The sequence below is a fragment of the Denticeps clupeoides genome, chromosome 11 (assembly GCF_900700375.1).
Source record: "Denticeps clupeoides chromosome 11, fDenClu1.1, whole genome shotgun sequence".
Classification (NCBI taxonomy): domain Eukaryota; kingdom Metazoa; phylum Chordata; class Actinopteri; order Clupeiformes; family Denticipitidae; genus Denticeps; species Denticeps clupeoides.
Window position 1 is genome coordinate 17,010,822 of NC_041717.1, and position 16,139 is coordinate 17,026,960.

The 16,139-nt window shown below is 45.5% G+C and overlaps 1 protein-coding gene across 1 annotated transcript; it reads left to right on the forward strand.

Annotated features, from left to right (window-relative positions):
- The first annotated feature begins 11,032 nt into the window (after positions 1-11,032).
- On the forward strand, positions 11,033-15,594 carry fsta (follistatin a). Its single transcript, XM_028995692.1, has 6 exons — positions 11,033-11,195; positions 11,723-11,914; positions 12,179-12,397; positions 12,489-12,713; positions 12,901-13,131; positions 14,565-15,594. Exons 1-6 carry the CDS (start codon positions 11,108-11,110, stop codon positions 14,657-14,659), a joined length of 1,050 nt encoding a protein of 349 aa, XP_028851525.1. The 5' UTR covers positions 11,033-11,107; the 3' UTR covers positions 14,660-15,594.
- The last annotated feature ends 545 nt before the right edge of the window (positions 15,595-16,139 follow it).

Here is a 16,139-nt window from a genome sequence, read left to right on the forward strand (position 1 = left end):
CAATGAAAAGGGCATTTTTTTTCCCTCCTCCCCTCGCCGGTGCGGCTGGCTGACGTCTAGCAGCAGGCAGAATAAATGAGAGATTGCCAGATGAATAGATGTGGCAGCCTTACGGCAGGGCAGGTGGGCAGAGGAATCTCAGCGTGATTGAGGGTTGAGGTAGAGGTCTGCCCGGAGTGCACATCTCGTCTCAAAGCCTTCCCTGTGACCTTGGAATAAGAGCTCCGTCTGAAATCCCGCGCATTCCGCGGAGTGACAGCAGTCCCGAGATTTCTTTTTTATTTATTTTATTTTTGTTATTTATTTCTTTTCTTCTTCTTTTTTTTTTTTTACACGGCGAAAAGGCCTGTTTTTTTTATATATATATATATGGGACCCCACCGTCTCTCATCATATTTAGTGTCTTTCAATCTAGACTTGGCACAAAAGGCTGCTACGGCAGGATGAAGGGAAAAAGCAGCAAAGAAAAGGGCGGGGGTGGCATCAGATGAAAGATTAGTAACGTTGTGTGATTTTTCTTTTCTTTTTTTCCCCTCTTTTTGGCTCACTGAAAATGCGATCGGTTATCTGCTGGTATTAAGTGTTTCCTTTACAAGCCGGAGCAGAAATGTGCCAGCCTTCCCTGTTGTTGACATTCCAGCTAATTCATCATATTCAGGCCATGTCCACAGACACCAGTCCAACGCCGCTCCTTTCCGTGTAGACATTTCAAACGAATTTATATGATTTATATTTTTTCACGTACGCAAACTTCTGCTAAATGAGCAAAAATGTATTTAGTTGCCTCTGACCGTGCAGCCGGATGCAAGTAGCATGTGCGGGGACACAAACCTGCCTCAGGCAACAGGTACTGGGAGCAATGCCATGGCTTTAAAGACGATATTTCGCAGAGATCCCACAGGACAAAGCATAGGAAACAGCTTAACTGAAGAGCGAGAGACAAGCTTGGATGGTGACACAGGTTGTTCTCATGTGATTAATTCATGCGGCACAGTAGCTTGATGTGAGCAAGGAGATGATGGGTAAGTGTGTGTGCGTTACACACGTAAAAACACACGAGATGCGCATACATGCATCAGACAGCATGTCATCATATCAGGTGGTAATGGTGGTGAGAACATATTTGCATTTGGGATAAGTTACGTATACAGTACTTGCCCTGACATAGACTTCCAGTCCAAAGTTTGGACACATCTATTCAGTGGTTGTTATATAGACTACGATTGTTATGGAGTCAATTTGAAGAACATAATTAGTCATTTTTTTGCAGGAGAAAGTGAAGTATGTTTGATGAATCTGTATTTTTAGAGTCGACTAACTTTTTGTTCATGACTGCTGTGTTCACTATTGTCATCGTCTTCATGAGATGCACATTAACACGAGTGAATGATAAGAAAGTGTTCAGTGTAAAGCCTTCAGGACTGGTGGAAACCATCCCCGTCTAACTATGGTGGTCCAGAGAAGTCAAGGGGGTGAAATTCTGCCATCACAGCAAGAGCTCCCTGCTTTGAGGAGGCAAGGCAAACCTTTTTATTTTATAAAAGTAAACTCTTGTGTGTTATTTCATAGTCCTGTGTCTTCAGTTATGTTCTATAATTACAAATTTCAAGACCCAGAGCATCCACTTTTGATTTGTAGTGTAAGATGTTTGTAAAACGTGTTAATTACTGTTGAATTGGTAAGCGATTTCTGATTTACTGAAATAAATGTTCTTCAAGCAAAAGGTTGTGCTTCACTTGTGCAGGCCTGTTGTCACAATTAGGGCTGCAACAATAAGTGTTCCCATAAAAAACATTTGCGGTGCTTCCAGTCTGGGGTGTCTTTCAGGACTGGTGAGCAGCAGGAGGTAAGGAAGCGGCCCCGTAATCAGACAGTTGTCGGTTCGGATACCGAGGTGCCACGGAGAAAAGCACCGTCCCCACACACCGCTCCCCGGGCGCCTGTCATGGCTGCCCACTGCTCACCAAGGGCGATGGTTAAAAGCAGATGACACATTTTGTGGTGTCACCGTGTGCTGTGCTGCAGTGTTTCACAATCACTTCAATTTCGCTTTTCACTAAAGCTGCAGGGCTCAGAACCACAGCAGGAACATCACCATCTATCCTCTTTTCTCTCAGTTGTCCTTATGTCTATTAATAATCACGGTAAATCTCCACGAACAACTGTCATTTGAATGCAAAAATGCTTCACCGTGGTTGATTCTTTGGGTTTTTTTTTTATGACTTTGCAAACATGCCTGTTTATGTAACACTAAGGCTTTCAATCAGCTTCTGGTTTGTGTGCCAGAGGGCGTCCATCTTTAAAATAAATAAATAAACAAACAAACAGGGGAAGTGCTGTTCGCCGTGCCCCAAACACCCCAAGCGGAAAAGCATCTCACTCCGACTCGCGGAGAACAGGGCGAACGTAGACTCGCGTGCCTCCGGGGGAACTTTTCCCTGGATCATAACTGCGCGCCAACAGCGGCCGCGTGCCAAGGCCCTCTGCTGCCACCCGTTGGCGGAGCCAGCGGCTGCGGCCGTGAGAGGGCAAACGCCAGAACAACTCGCCGCGCGCAACGCTTAATTTCTTTAATTGTGCAGTTTATTAGTGTTCTTGGTTCAACGCGTACCGGAAGCTTCCGCTGTGGGCCGCGGCGAGGACGTGTCAACAATGGCAACTCCAATCGAAGCCCCCCCACCCCCCAGTCCCAATTAATAATAACCAGTGGACCAGCGAGTGGGCTTAATGAGGAAGCGTGCGGGGGGCGTTTGTTGGTAATTGTGTGAGAATGCGCAGCTAATTACAGACCTGAGCTCCGTACCTCGCCGCCTCTTAATTCTGCTCTGAGACGCTACTGGAAAACATGTCAACAGAAGCACCGAAGGCTGCGGCAATGCAAACAAACGCCGCCAGGCCGAGCGCGCTAATAAACGCAGGACTCGTTATTGTGGCATTTCATCACGCAATCAGACTGATGCGATTTTATGTCCCTCGGCCCCCCATTCGGCTAAACCGATAAAATCTGTCTGCCATCAAATGGCATGTGGCTCATCATATATTCACAGAAACAAAATAATACTGAGCCTTTCAAAAGGACCATTAGTCATATCGGAACAAGGCATATTTCACAAAAGCATTGGGGCAATCTGATCAGGCGATTTAGCTGACAAATTAAAATTATGCCATTTAACGTCTAATAGCATGATCAAATTTCCCTCAAATGTTTCTGTACCACTGAGCAGAGAGAGAAAGGGCCGAGGGAGCGAGACACGAAAATCTTTTTTTTTTATGCCCTTGTATTGATTCAGACGCAACATGTAATCTGGACAAAATATTGTAATACGTTTTTACTGCCGCAGCCTCCTGTCATTTCCAAGATGCCGTGGTGCTCAGCATGTACAGCTGGGTGACATGTTACATGGCTGTTACAGGAACCAGTTCAGAGCTGGGAAGCTTTTCAACAAAGTCACCTTCTTATGACATTCATCGAAACACACGACAGGCGGTGCAGTTATCAGACTAGCAAAATCAAATGTACTTATACATGCAAAAATATTGAGGTTATTACTATTTTTAAAACACCAACAGACAAGGGGGAATGGAAGTGTAAGGGCACCAACTTCTCTTTGCTTTCCCTGTATGATCTCCAGCACAGAACCGCAAGTTCTCCTTCCTCCACTACTTTAACCACCTTCCCTCTCCACTGTTCACTCGATTCACTATCAAGGTTGCCTACAGAACAATATTGGAGCAGTTGGCAGCAATAGTTCTGAATTTTACCAACACTGGGATCCTGACTGCATGGAATGACAGCAACTTTAAATCATCGTAGAGAATTGCAGTTCATTTTACACATAATGCAAATATATATGGTGCACCAATGAAATCTTACTACATTAGACTAAATCCAAGATGGAGTCTTACTTCTGATGACACCAATGACAGACTTGAAGGAATTTGACTCCTTACTTACACTGAAGATGATAGGAATGATCATGATCACATTCCTGTACTTTATCGGCGCAGTCGGCTAGCCCTACCAGTCAAGCCAAACCCCACAGAAATCTGGCGACCCTTTCTGCTGACCCATGGTCTCTTAGCACATCCTTTAGCACATGAAATAGCTGTGGCTCTTTGAAAAGGCCAATTAGTTGGTGTTTGCCCTGGATAATGGCCTGCCGCAGCACTCCGGAGGTCCCCGCCTGCTATTAGACAATATGCATAATGAATCAAACGTGTTACAGTACAAACAATGTAGCCTTGCTCTCTGCAGAACTGCTTCCCCTCAGAGAGACGAGTGTGACTTTCTGTAAGCTGCACCATTCATGGCGCTGAATAAAGAATTCATCTCGCCGGGAGTCCCGCTGACTCGGCGCCATGACTTATTCATGAGTGCGTATCGGGAGCGGCAGCCTCTCTAATTCAAGATTTAAGAGTAGGGCATCGGCACACGCTCATCCACGGTGAAGCGAAAGGAGCGGCCTCTGCCCTCCCCCGCCGGGCCCCAACCACCCAGCCACTATTGACCGATTAATCACTCCGCCGATGAACTAACAAATACTGACCTTTTGAAGTCCAGAAGCATTTATCCAAAAGTCTGTTAACTACATCGACCATTTAATGGAAAATCAGGCCAACGCTTAGCACACATTTTGACGCACACGTTGGGTCAATAAGAATTTCAATACATTGACCTTCCTAAAAATACACAAACATTAGCGAGAGGAATCACCGTTCCTCCATTCAACCTCACCGGCATTATAAAACGCGCGCAGACTCATGCAATTTATGTTCTATCCTCTGGAAATGTATTAATGAACGGTAAAAAAAGCGGTAAATCTGTGGCTTCATAGCAATTAGGTTCCAATTCTTTTGCAAATCATTCAAAGACACCATAACAACTACACTGTACTCTTAAGTATCAATGCACATTATTGTTTTTTTATTTACTTTAATTAATTGTACATATGGTTTTAAATGAATATAAATATGAATGACTATTGAAACATTTTCAAAAGGGCTAGTGTATGTGGAAAAACATAAAATACAAGTTCTTATGATTATGGTGAATAGTTCTTTATCATGTGACCAGTAGAGTGATTCATGGAATTTGGTGTATTCACCACATTCACATAAAAAAATTGTGATTTATTTTTTTTTGCCATTCCAGTGTCATAATACTCTCTGCATTTCTTTGCAGAAAAAAATACGCTGCAAAACAAGATATGTGTTGATGCAAAGAAGTAAAAGGTAGCATCGGTTTCTGAATCTTTCCCTTTGCGGAGCTTTTGTTCCCTTACAGACAAGACAAACATCCATACGAGAGCGCTGTGGTCGTCTGGGCAGGGACCTATGAGAGGGTAAACATCCCATCTGGGGCTGCCCCGTCTGGGCTGCGGGCATCATCTGAACTGGACACATAAGAAAAGCAACAACAATGTGTCGATCCATACTCTATTGGCGCCTGGGCAGCGGCGAGGAGCAGAACTAGCTTTCTCAATGGACATCACACACAGCCAGACAAATGGGATATGACACGGAACATAATGCACCAACTAGATCCCGGCCAGGCCAGAGTAATGGCTCATAAATTGTGGCCCCGGAGCAGGATCTGTCAGAAGTCGGCAGTGCACGAATGGCTAATGTTTTTCATCCATTTCCCTCGCAGCTAAAGGAAGTGGCCGCACTGAGCCTGTTCACCCCCTCCCCTTACAGCCAAACTCAGCCAGCCGTGCTAAAAACCGTTTGCTTTCTAATTAATCACACAGACGCAGCCTCTGTGGCGCAGCGCGAGGCTTAAGTTCAAATCGATGGCGCTGGCCGGGGCCCGCGCTTCAACATTTTCCAAAGTGCAAAAACCGCTCAGAGTCAGCGGCCAGGCGGACCCAATAAAGCGCCCTGAGGGGCGTGGAGGGGGCGGGGGGGCTGGACGGCGCAGCGTGCCCTCCATTGTTCCCGTCCGTTCGGCAGAGCGTGAGCCCTCGGCAGCCGCCGGCTGGCCCCCCTCGGCACCCAGGGAAGTCTGCGACCTACTGTGTGTCACCGGCCTCTCCGATCAACCCATTTACCAGGGCCAATTGTACCCTGCCCTGACCTAAAATAAGGGTGGGGAGGCCAGCATATAATGTATATATGCTGGCCTCCCCACCCTTATTTTAGGTCATTTTTAGGACTAAAAAAATATCCTAATCCATCTGCTAAAAACTACAATGAAATAAGCAACAAAATGGTAAAAATTAATTTAACACAAAACAATTTAATTATGCATTATAATTATAAAGTATATCTACAATAAGTGTAAGCAAAACCATTAGTTACATTAGGATCAGTGGGTTTATTCTATCACGTTTAGGTCAACTTTCTCCCACTGGTAGCCATTTTGACCGAATGAGGTTTTCAAGGCCGTGAGATGGGACCCAATGCAGTGACGGGCCAAGCAGAAGACATCAATGAGAGACACATTAGCCTTGAATTGATAAAGAGCAGAGAAGCAAATGAGAGATGGGGGGAAAAGGCGCAAACCAAAGAAGCATTGATCTTCAGGTTTCCACTCAGCTATGCGCAGCTTTTGCATTGATATAACCAATCTAAGGAAACAGCAGATTTTCCCCTGCAAGACTAAAAATAGCAACTGGACAAAGCTAAGAAAGGGCGAACACTGTAAGGTCCACACAGAGTTTTTGTTTCTGCCAGACGTGGTTTCTCCAGTATTGAGCCACAAGTCAACAGCTGACCAGCATTGATTTAGGCTCATTTTTCGTCAGAAACAGGAGCCTGGCAAATCACCCTGGGAATGCTCCTGCCCCCTGACCCACCCTGTCGGTGCCCTACAACAGACAGAGGGTCTTGTACGACTATTTCACATGAAAAAATTATGGTCATGAAAACACTCAATTTGTGTTTGCCAAGTGTCATGCTGCCATCTAGGGGCAACAAGTCAGATTGCAAGGAAAGCTTATTTGACAAAATTATCTTCATTCTTAGTACTAGACATACATATAAAGAAAGGTTTTCTGTAAATAATATACATTAGCATGTGCCATTTTATGTTTTTTTTTTTTGCCTAAAATTGAATTAATCTGCATACCTTCAGTTTAATTCATGAATTTAAATTAATTTTCAATTAAACTAGTCCACACCTCACATCTTTACACCATTTGTTGTTTCTGGATAAAATCCAAAATGAGTCATATTTATAATCCAGCTGCAAATACTGGATCATAAAAAAATTAAAAAAACATTATTACTTGAATGCAGCCAGACAGAGATGGCAGAAAAGATGCAAGGGGGTTTGTAAACCTTAGTTGATTTCAATTCATATATCTTTCACGCAATGTTGACCCGCATCTCCTAAGGCAAAGTGCACATGTTTTAGTTATATTCTGTTTCTAATTGGTGTACTATATTACTATTATGGTGTAAGAGGTCATTGCAGAGACAATAGAAGAGAAAGTGGGCAAGACAATAGCCAAACTTTTAAAAGAGGGTGGTTTAACATGCAGCACCTACTACTGTTTAATTGAATGAAAAATTTTTATCAGATTTTCAAATTGAATTAATATCTATTTTTGCAGGTCATTTGCGAATAATAGGTACATCTCAGAGATGCATCACAAATAGAGGGCAGCAGTGCACATGGAATGGCACAGAACAGTGTGTGGATTCTAGCACTGGTCACAGGTCGTGTAAAAGCCAGGCCTGCCTACATCTATCTGTAGTCAAGAGTCTCCATTCTTCGGTCAGGTGGTAAAGGGCACAGTAGAGACATTGTTCGTATGGTAAACTTTTAACTCAAACGCGACCATTATGTGCACTTTTCACTCACATCTCTCGTTTTGTATGCGTGTGACCCATGAAACGTTCGTTTTACACACTTTTAATTCGCAACGACGCAATTTTACAGACGCTGTGATTCCCGCCCTTTCTGTGTGCGCATGCGCACGTCTCACCGCAACTTCACATATAGCGAATATTTAAATGTTTTAAGCTCCGACAGCATTGGATTGTGTACTTGCATTTATGTGTTTTCTAATACAAGTATCATGCTTTCGTATGTCTAATAATCTCAAAACTCGGCCGTCAACATCATACGAATGCTCACTCTAATCGGCCAAGCCATGGCATATCAGAAAACTAAATGTTCAACATAACAGTTATTCATTAAACGTAATAATCAGTGTAGGGCACATTACGTTTTTAAGCATTTAGTTATAGTTACTTCTCCTTCAATTCGAAACGGAGTTACACCATTATAAAAGTAACTAGTCACCAGGGTTTGTGCTGCTGCTAAGCGTCCACGTTCTTGAGAGGTGACAGGAGCTTCATCAAATTGGAATTCCTCGTTCCCGACGTGGAGAAAAACGTCCAGGGTATAATGTACATTTAACACACACATTCTTACCTTACAAGGGAAATGTCATGTATTTTCACTGTAAAACTGCCCTTGTGTAAACACCCGCCCACCTCTGTCTCTGATTGGCTCAGCATAAAGCTTAACTCAACCTTAGCCAATCGTCATCAATTATGAGCTTGTCTTGCCCCTCCCCTCGTCCGCTTCTGTGGAAAAAAAAGCTTAATTGTCTATAACGGTAACATTACCTGTTACTGAAAAATATTTTTTTCCTACTTACACCGTTATGCCCATCCCTAATAATAATAAGAACGCGTATCCATGTTGTTAATTCGTTTTTTATCTTGTTATAATTTATCTTGAAATATATTACCTGCCACCTGAATGCAGCAGATATTTTCTGCAAGTGCACCTTTCGTAAATCCAAAATACTGTTGGTCTGAGACCGTGTCCGTCTGACCGGCGTTAATGTGCGGGATCCCTTTATCCAGCAGGTGGCGCTCATTACGCACGAACGCCAGAACGTCTTTACTTTATATATACTAAATGTTAGTAACACATACAGTCAATATTTCAGCACTAATTAAACATATCTACACATACCAATAAAATGTTACAATTATATAAATGATTTGGTGACTCGGTAAATTACGCTGCCTCTGTTGAATTTATATACTTTTACCTTAAAAAGGATTGCCACAAAGTTTCCAGCAGGTGTCACCACAGGAGCACAAGATGTAGACGTGGGACAGCTTCTGCCAGGCAAGCCATGAGGTCAAGAACCATCACAAGGATACCCTGTTCAGTTGTGGAACAGTTTACTCTTCCAATTCAAATGATTTAACTCTGATCTGAAAGTGAAGTGATTGTGATACACTGCAGCACAGCACACACAGTGAAATGTGTCCTCTGCTTTTAACCATCACCCTCTGAAATGTGTCCTCTGCTTTTAACCATCACCCTTGGTGAGCAGTGGGCAGCCATGACAGGTGCCCGTGGAGCAGTGTGTGGGCACGGTGCTTTACTCAGGGGCACATTGGTGGCTCGGGATTCAAACCGGCAACCTTCTGATTACGGGGCCACTTCCTTAACTGCTAGATCACCATCGCCTCATCTAATTAGCTGAGCCAAGATATTATCTTTTGCCTCCCGCTTTCAGAAATGTCACATTAGTAGGATCAGAATCTATTGTCTGGTGATTCTTTTCTGCTCAAACCAAATATGGACATAAGAATTACAGATTGCCCTGAATGATAGACTGGCCAACAAGCAAAAGCACAGAACTTTTATGGTGCCACCACAAAATGCACAAAAAAAAGTGGAATAATCACAACTGGAGAGCAGATTGCAGGCGACCGTAGATTGTTTGGACTGTTAATCCATTTGATGTTTCAGATGTACGTTTCTGTGGGGGGCAAATGCACAACATCTGCTGTATTCATCAGCTAAGTTTACTGTAGGTTGGGTCTCGATTTGCTCAGGATCACCCAGATGTTCCACCATGTCTGGTGCAGGTATGAGAGACAGGTCTTGAGTTAACCCATGCAAGTGCAGCTCTGAAACCTCAATCAGTCGTGAGGTCTGCAAAGACTGAGGATGAGAATAGCAAGGCACCAGTGAAAGTGAAGTGATGGTCAGTGTGAAACACGGTGACACAATGAAATGTGACCGCTGCCTTTAAACCATCACCTTTGGTGAGCAGTGCCCATTACAGGAGCAGCGTGTGGGGACGGTGCTTTGCTCAGTGGCACCTTGGCAGCTCGGGATTCGAACCGGCAGCCTTCTGATCACTGGCACCAGAAGCAACTTGGCCATCCACCTGTAAATGAACAAGCATCATGTCAGGTCGACCAGGGCTTACATTGACCGTTCAAGGTTTAAAATATATATATATATATTTTAAAATCCACAAACAATAAATGATGGTTGAACAAAGGAAGAATATCGTTGGACATCCAGTGAAAAGCTCGGGGTAGTTTGGCCACCTCTCCAGCTGCGCGCCGTTACGCACGGACGCTGAAGGGGTCGCTCTGGGCCTCCTGATCCGCCCCGGGCCGCCGACGGTAAACCAACACCCTGCTCTGCTCCGCAACCTGTTCGGAAACCGGGCAGGATATATATATATATATATATACGTTCCCTGAGCCGAGGGAGGAACTCAAACCACCGTCAGATGTCATTGCCCGAGTTTCCGATTCTTCTTCTTCTTCCAAGGTGTGCATCTAGTTTATTCATTTACAGAAATAATAATCATAACATGATAAAATGAGGTCCTCTCTGGCTAGATCCCACTTTTTATAATTAGTCAAATGTCTTTATGCAGGGGATCGTGGCTCGATCTAAAAGTTCTTGTTAATGAAGTGACAGTAAAGGTGGGACGGAAGACTGGCGCGCTGTGCGCCTGCGCACATCTGCCGCGGCGTTCCCGGCCGCCGTTAATGTCGGGTGTGAGACTCTAATCACATGACGGACGGGGCGGTGTGTGAAACGAGACCTGCGCCTTCCGCCGCGCTCATCCTACTTTACACCCGCTGAAACTTCACCTGATTGGGCCGCCAAAGTTCGCGGAAAAGTCTGAGTCTCCCCACCCCCCGAGATCAGAACCCGCCCACCGCAGCCCGCCGGCCCGAGCCGAGACCCCCTCGGACTTAAAAAGCGCTGCGGTCCCCGACAGACCCTCATTCAGATCCGAGACTCGGTGGTCCCTCTGCGTCGCTGCTGCTGCTGCTGTTGCTGCTTCTCCTCCTCTGGTTCTTCAACGCGCCCTCCTTCATCATGCTGAGGATGCTAAGGAGCTTCCAACCTGGAGTGGTTTTATTCCTGCTCTGGCTCTGCCATTTCATCCAGGACCAGAGGGTTCAGGGTGAGTTCGATTTCCTTCTCAGTGGGAACTTCACGAAGGTCCCCGGTTCAGCTTAGATGGAACTGAAGTGGCGCGTTGGTCCAGCTTGGAGGTTCTGGACCAGCGAGGAGGAGCTGCTGCTGCTGCTGCTGCAGTTTTTATGTATTTCACTGTGTGCTGGATGATGTTATTGCTCATCGTCTATTGATAATTAACGCTGAATCCTTTGGCTGATGTAAAACCCGCAAGTTTCATAATTTGCACTTCACGTCGGAATTCGCGCACGTGCGCAACGGGAACGAATCCCCGCGTGGAGTTGCGCGGTTTTGTTGGTGATTATTTGCGCGTGTGTAAACACGCACACGCACACGCTCCAGTCTAGACCGATGGATCCACTCTCGGCCCCGTCTGTCTGGCCCGCGCCTCACCGGAATCGCGTCGCCACGGCGGCGCGGCGAGAATCAGACATAATACCGCGGGGGGGGCGGGGGGGGGGGGTGTCTGGGTCACCGACTTCCGACTCAAACGGCCCTGGCCTCTTTGAACAGCTGGGAACTGCTGGCTGCAGCAGGGGAAGAACGGGAGGTGCCAGGTCCTGTACGTGATGGGCATCAGTCGGGAGGAGTGCTGCAGGAGCGGGCGGCTGGGGACGTCCTGGACCGAGGAGGACGTGCCCAACAGCACCCTGTTCAGGTGGATTATCTTCAGCGGCGGAGCCCCCAACTGCATTCCGTGCAGAGGTACGGTCGCAGTGTTTCCATTCTGATAGTCATAAAAAGATAAGATCAGATAAGATCAGATGATCCTTTATTAGTCCCACAAGGGGGTCATTTACATGGACAGGACAAGTGGACAATATGCCGACTGTATAATGTAGAAAGTTCAATATGCAAACAAATAGTCTGAAAAAATATCTTCATTACGCACATAAAATATATTTGTGAATGTCTGTGTACACAGAATATAAGTAAGTGTACATACTAAAGTGTCCCAACCCCATCCAGAAACGTGTGACAATGTGGACTGCGGGCCAGGAAAGCGCTGCAGGATGAACCGGAAGAGTAAACCGCGCTGCGTCTGCGCGCCGGACTGCTCCAACATCACCTGGCGGGGCCCCGTGTGCGGCTCGGACGGAAAAACGTACCGCGACGAGTGCGGCCTGCTCAAAGCCAAATGTAAAGGTCACCCCGACCTGGAGGTGCAGTACCAGGGCAAGTGCAAGAGTGAGTTTTTTTTTTTTATTATTATTTAATCGCTCGTTCCCAATCTGCAAATGGCAGGTCGGTGGTCTGACGCCTTTCTTCCACGTTGCAGAGACTTGCCGAGACGTCATGTGTCCAGGGAGCTCCACCTGCGTGGTGGACCAGACAAACAACGCCTACTGCGTCACATGCAACCGCGTTTGCCCGGAGGTCACCAGCCCGGAGCAGCACCTCTGCGGAAACGACGGCATTGTCTACGCCAGCGCCTGTCACCTCAGGAGGGCCACGTGTCTGCTGGGACGATCCATCGGCGTCGCCTACGAGGGCAAATGCATCAGTAAGTCGGACAGGGTCCCAGTACCACCCCCCCATAACAGCATTCTTTCAAAATGGAGGCGCTCAGTGCCTTCCCATGACTCCACAGGTTATTATTTGTCAAGGGGGGGGCGGGGTCGCCTCGAGGCACCTGTAGGGGGCGCGCGTAAAATGTGACGAAAACCGTCTGCTCCTCTGCTCCGTTCCAGAGGCGAAGTCCTGCGACGACATCCAGTGCAGCACCGGGAAGAAGTGCCTGTGGGACTCGCGGATGGGCCGCGGCCGCTGCGCGCTCTGCGACGAGTCGTGTCCGGACAGCCGGTCGGAGGAGGCGGTGTGCGGCAGCGACAACACCACCTACCCCAGCGAGTGTGCCATGAAGCAGGCGGCCTGCGCCACCGGCGCTCTGCTGGAGGTCAAACACTCAGGATCTTGCAACTGTAAGTAACCATGCAGGCCAGAGACAGTTGACCCACGAAATGACAACCCCCTCCCATCCGCCGTCCCCCCTCAGACCCGTCCCTGATTAGAACCTTCACAAGGGACCTGAGAACGTGAACTCCTGCACGTCCCTCACGCCGCTGGCTTTGTTCATTTCGCTTTGTGACTAAAACAAATAATAAGCTGCGAGGCGTAGATAAAAAAAAACCCTCTAAAACTCAACAAGCGGCATCCTGGACTCATGTTGGAGATGTTCTGAACACTGTTTCACCCGATACCACTAACACACACAAATGTGAAAGGGAACTAACGCCTGCCGTTGGAGCAGCTGTGGCTTTTTTAAAAAAAAAAAAATTTTTCGGTGTGTGTGTGTGTGTGTGTGTGATTTTGGTTCCAGTCGCAGGTTCCAGGCTGCCGTAGTATTTGATGTAGTTTGTTTAGTCTTGCAGAACTTACGGCCACTTTGCTTTTTCCAGCCTAATCATATATATATATATATATATATTTTGTTGGTTGTTTTTGCTTTGTTTAGTTCTTTTCTTTCTTTTTCTTTTTTTTTTTTTTTGCTTTTGGCTGTAATCAATCATTTCAAAATGCACTATGTCTGCTACTGATACATTGATATACACACACACACACATTGATATGTATAGAAAATATATATGGCTGAATCAACACATCCATAAGTGCGCATAAGGTGATTGTAACATTGGTGCCAATTCTTCAACAAAGATCTGTATCGGAGGAATTCGGGAGAAATCATTTCGCGCCGGTCGGCCTGGGCAGCGCCGGCTTCTTTAATCTGTGCCTTACGGTACTTCAGTAATGTCAAGGGACCAACTTTATGATCACCTGGTGGGCAAAACGGAGATTTGTGCGGCAGCGGCGGGCTCCGCCCACGGAACCTGTGCAGAGCTCAGTGTGTGTTCTATTCTATTATTTTTTTTATTTTATTTTTTTTTGCTCTGTGAGATTTTTTTTCTTCTGTGTTTCTCTCAATGTAAATCTTTCTGTAAAACATACCTCAGACGCGCGCGTCTCCACCTGACATCAGCCTGAGGTCAGTCGTGGGGGGCGCCCTGCCCGTATAGCAGAAGCTGTGTGTTTCAAAAACTATGGATTTAGAGGTGAAGCAGACAGAGCAAATCCTATAACGCAGGAGCACTTTTTGTCTTCTTCCAGGAATCTGCCAAAAAAGACCTGAGCCATTGACCCTTCAGAATGCCCCCCAGCCCAGCCCTGACTTCCTACATTATGTAAATCCGGTTGCATAATTGGGGATGCCAGCGCGCAATGACTGCCAAACCGCCTAAATCACACAAGGCTATATTGTGGCTTTTTACAGAGGGCTTTGCAAACATTCACTATGAGATTCTGCGCTGCTGTTGTGGTCATTATTCATACAACAGCTACCATGTATTCTCCCATATAGTCATTACTGAAGACCTGGAGGAGGAGGATGATGATGATGATGAAGACCAGGACTACACGGCGTATGTCCATTTATCTCCATTACTGGACGGATAAACCGCCACCCCCGGTGGAACAGTCCCGGGGCAGGAAGTGTGTCCCTACTGTACATATGTGTATGCTTATTTATTTTCTAAAGAAAAAAGGAAGTATACATATAGTTCAGTCTGCTAGACGTTTATTTATACAGTGTTTTTTTTTTTTCCCTTTGTAATTTATACACTTACGTTTGACTCATCTCTATCTATCATGAGTTTTGTGTTTTATCTTTTCTTTTCTTTTTTTTTTATTATTATGAAGAAATATATTTGTCCAAAGAGAAACAGTGTTATTTATTGTGAGGTACAGTGCTACCATGTAAAGTCTTCTGCAACCTGTAAATTGCATTCCCTGCTGTAAAAAATGCTTTTCATCCATGTTCTCACACGTACACGCACACACACACGCACACACACACATACACACACATGCTTGCATGTTGGAATGTGTGTTTATTTATTGGAATTCTGTCACTCTTTAATGTGCAGAACTGTTACTGGGTTTGTTTACAATTCACTTATCTGACCAAAGGGATCATCTCAATGGTACTGCAGTCTGTCCCGCCCTTAACCCCGCCCCCAACTTCCCCATGACCCAATCAGCAGTGCGTTGCACTGTTTATAATGTCTAGCAGTCAAGGCGAGCTGGACGATGCTTGACTGTCAGAAATGTGCCATTTCCTCCTTCCCGTATTCCGCTGGTGCCAACGCTCCGCTCTGTTGAAGAGTTTATCAACCTCTCACGTCCTTCCTTTTCTTTTTCTTTCTTTCTTTCTTTTTTTTGTTTTTTGGAGATGCATTTTTATTTTCAGACATCACAAGATAAATACAAAAGTCTGTTATAAATATATAGTTTTGTATTTTTTTATGTAAATGTCATATGTATATACAAAGTTTGATTGTATTTGTACAGATACGGAGAGTGAGACAATAATAAAAAGAACGTCACTGTAACCCCTGTCTTGTGTGGCTAAAACTGGACTTTTGAATTAAAATTACATGGGTGCCTACAAATGATGAGGAATCATTAATACACACACAAAAAAAACACCCACGTATTCTTTATCTGAGAGTAGGCGGAGCTTCAAAGATGCAAAGATCAGAGCCTGATTGGCCAAATGTGGCAGATGTGTGCTCATACATAAAAACCTTTAAGGCTGTTCAGCTCTCACACGATGCACGCGGAGGCCAGCTCCGAGCCGCATGGAGATGTCCGACGCTCGTCCAGTTGGACTTTACAGCAGGCAGCTGCTTTTCCCATCTGCAGGCCTCCCCCGAGGAGTGCGAGGGAAAACATACAGTCCACGGCACGATTGAAATTTCAGATTCTGTTAAGGGCTCGCGTCAGACCCATTTTTCACCCCCACTGTGATATTTAACTGAAAGCCAAATAGATTTTTTTAAAACTATATATGTTTATATTGTTTTAAGTAATTGTCGAATATTTTTGGTAAGAATTTTCTGCCCTGACCACTGCAGTTGGTTTCGATTACGCCCTT

Bases quoted from the DNA above. Each gene is read 5' to 3' on its own strand.
- fsta (XM_028995692.1), top strand. From the start codon at position 11,108: ATGCTGAGGATGCTAAGGAGCTTCCAACCTGGAGTGGTTTTATTCCTG. The intron at 11,915-12,178 runs GTACGGTCGCAG...AACCCCATCCAG, and splicing joins CAACTGCATTCCGTGCAGAG to AAACGTGTGACAATGTGGAC. The intron at 12,714-12,900 runs GTAAGTCGGACA...GCTCCGTTCCAG, and splicing joins CTACGAGGGCAAATGCATCA to AGGCGAAGTCCTGCGACGAC.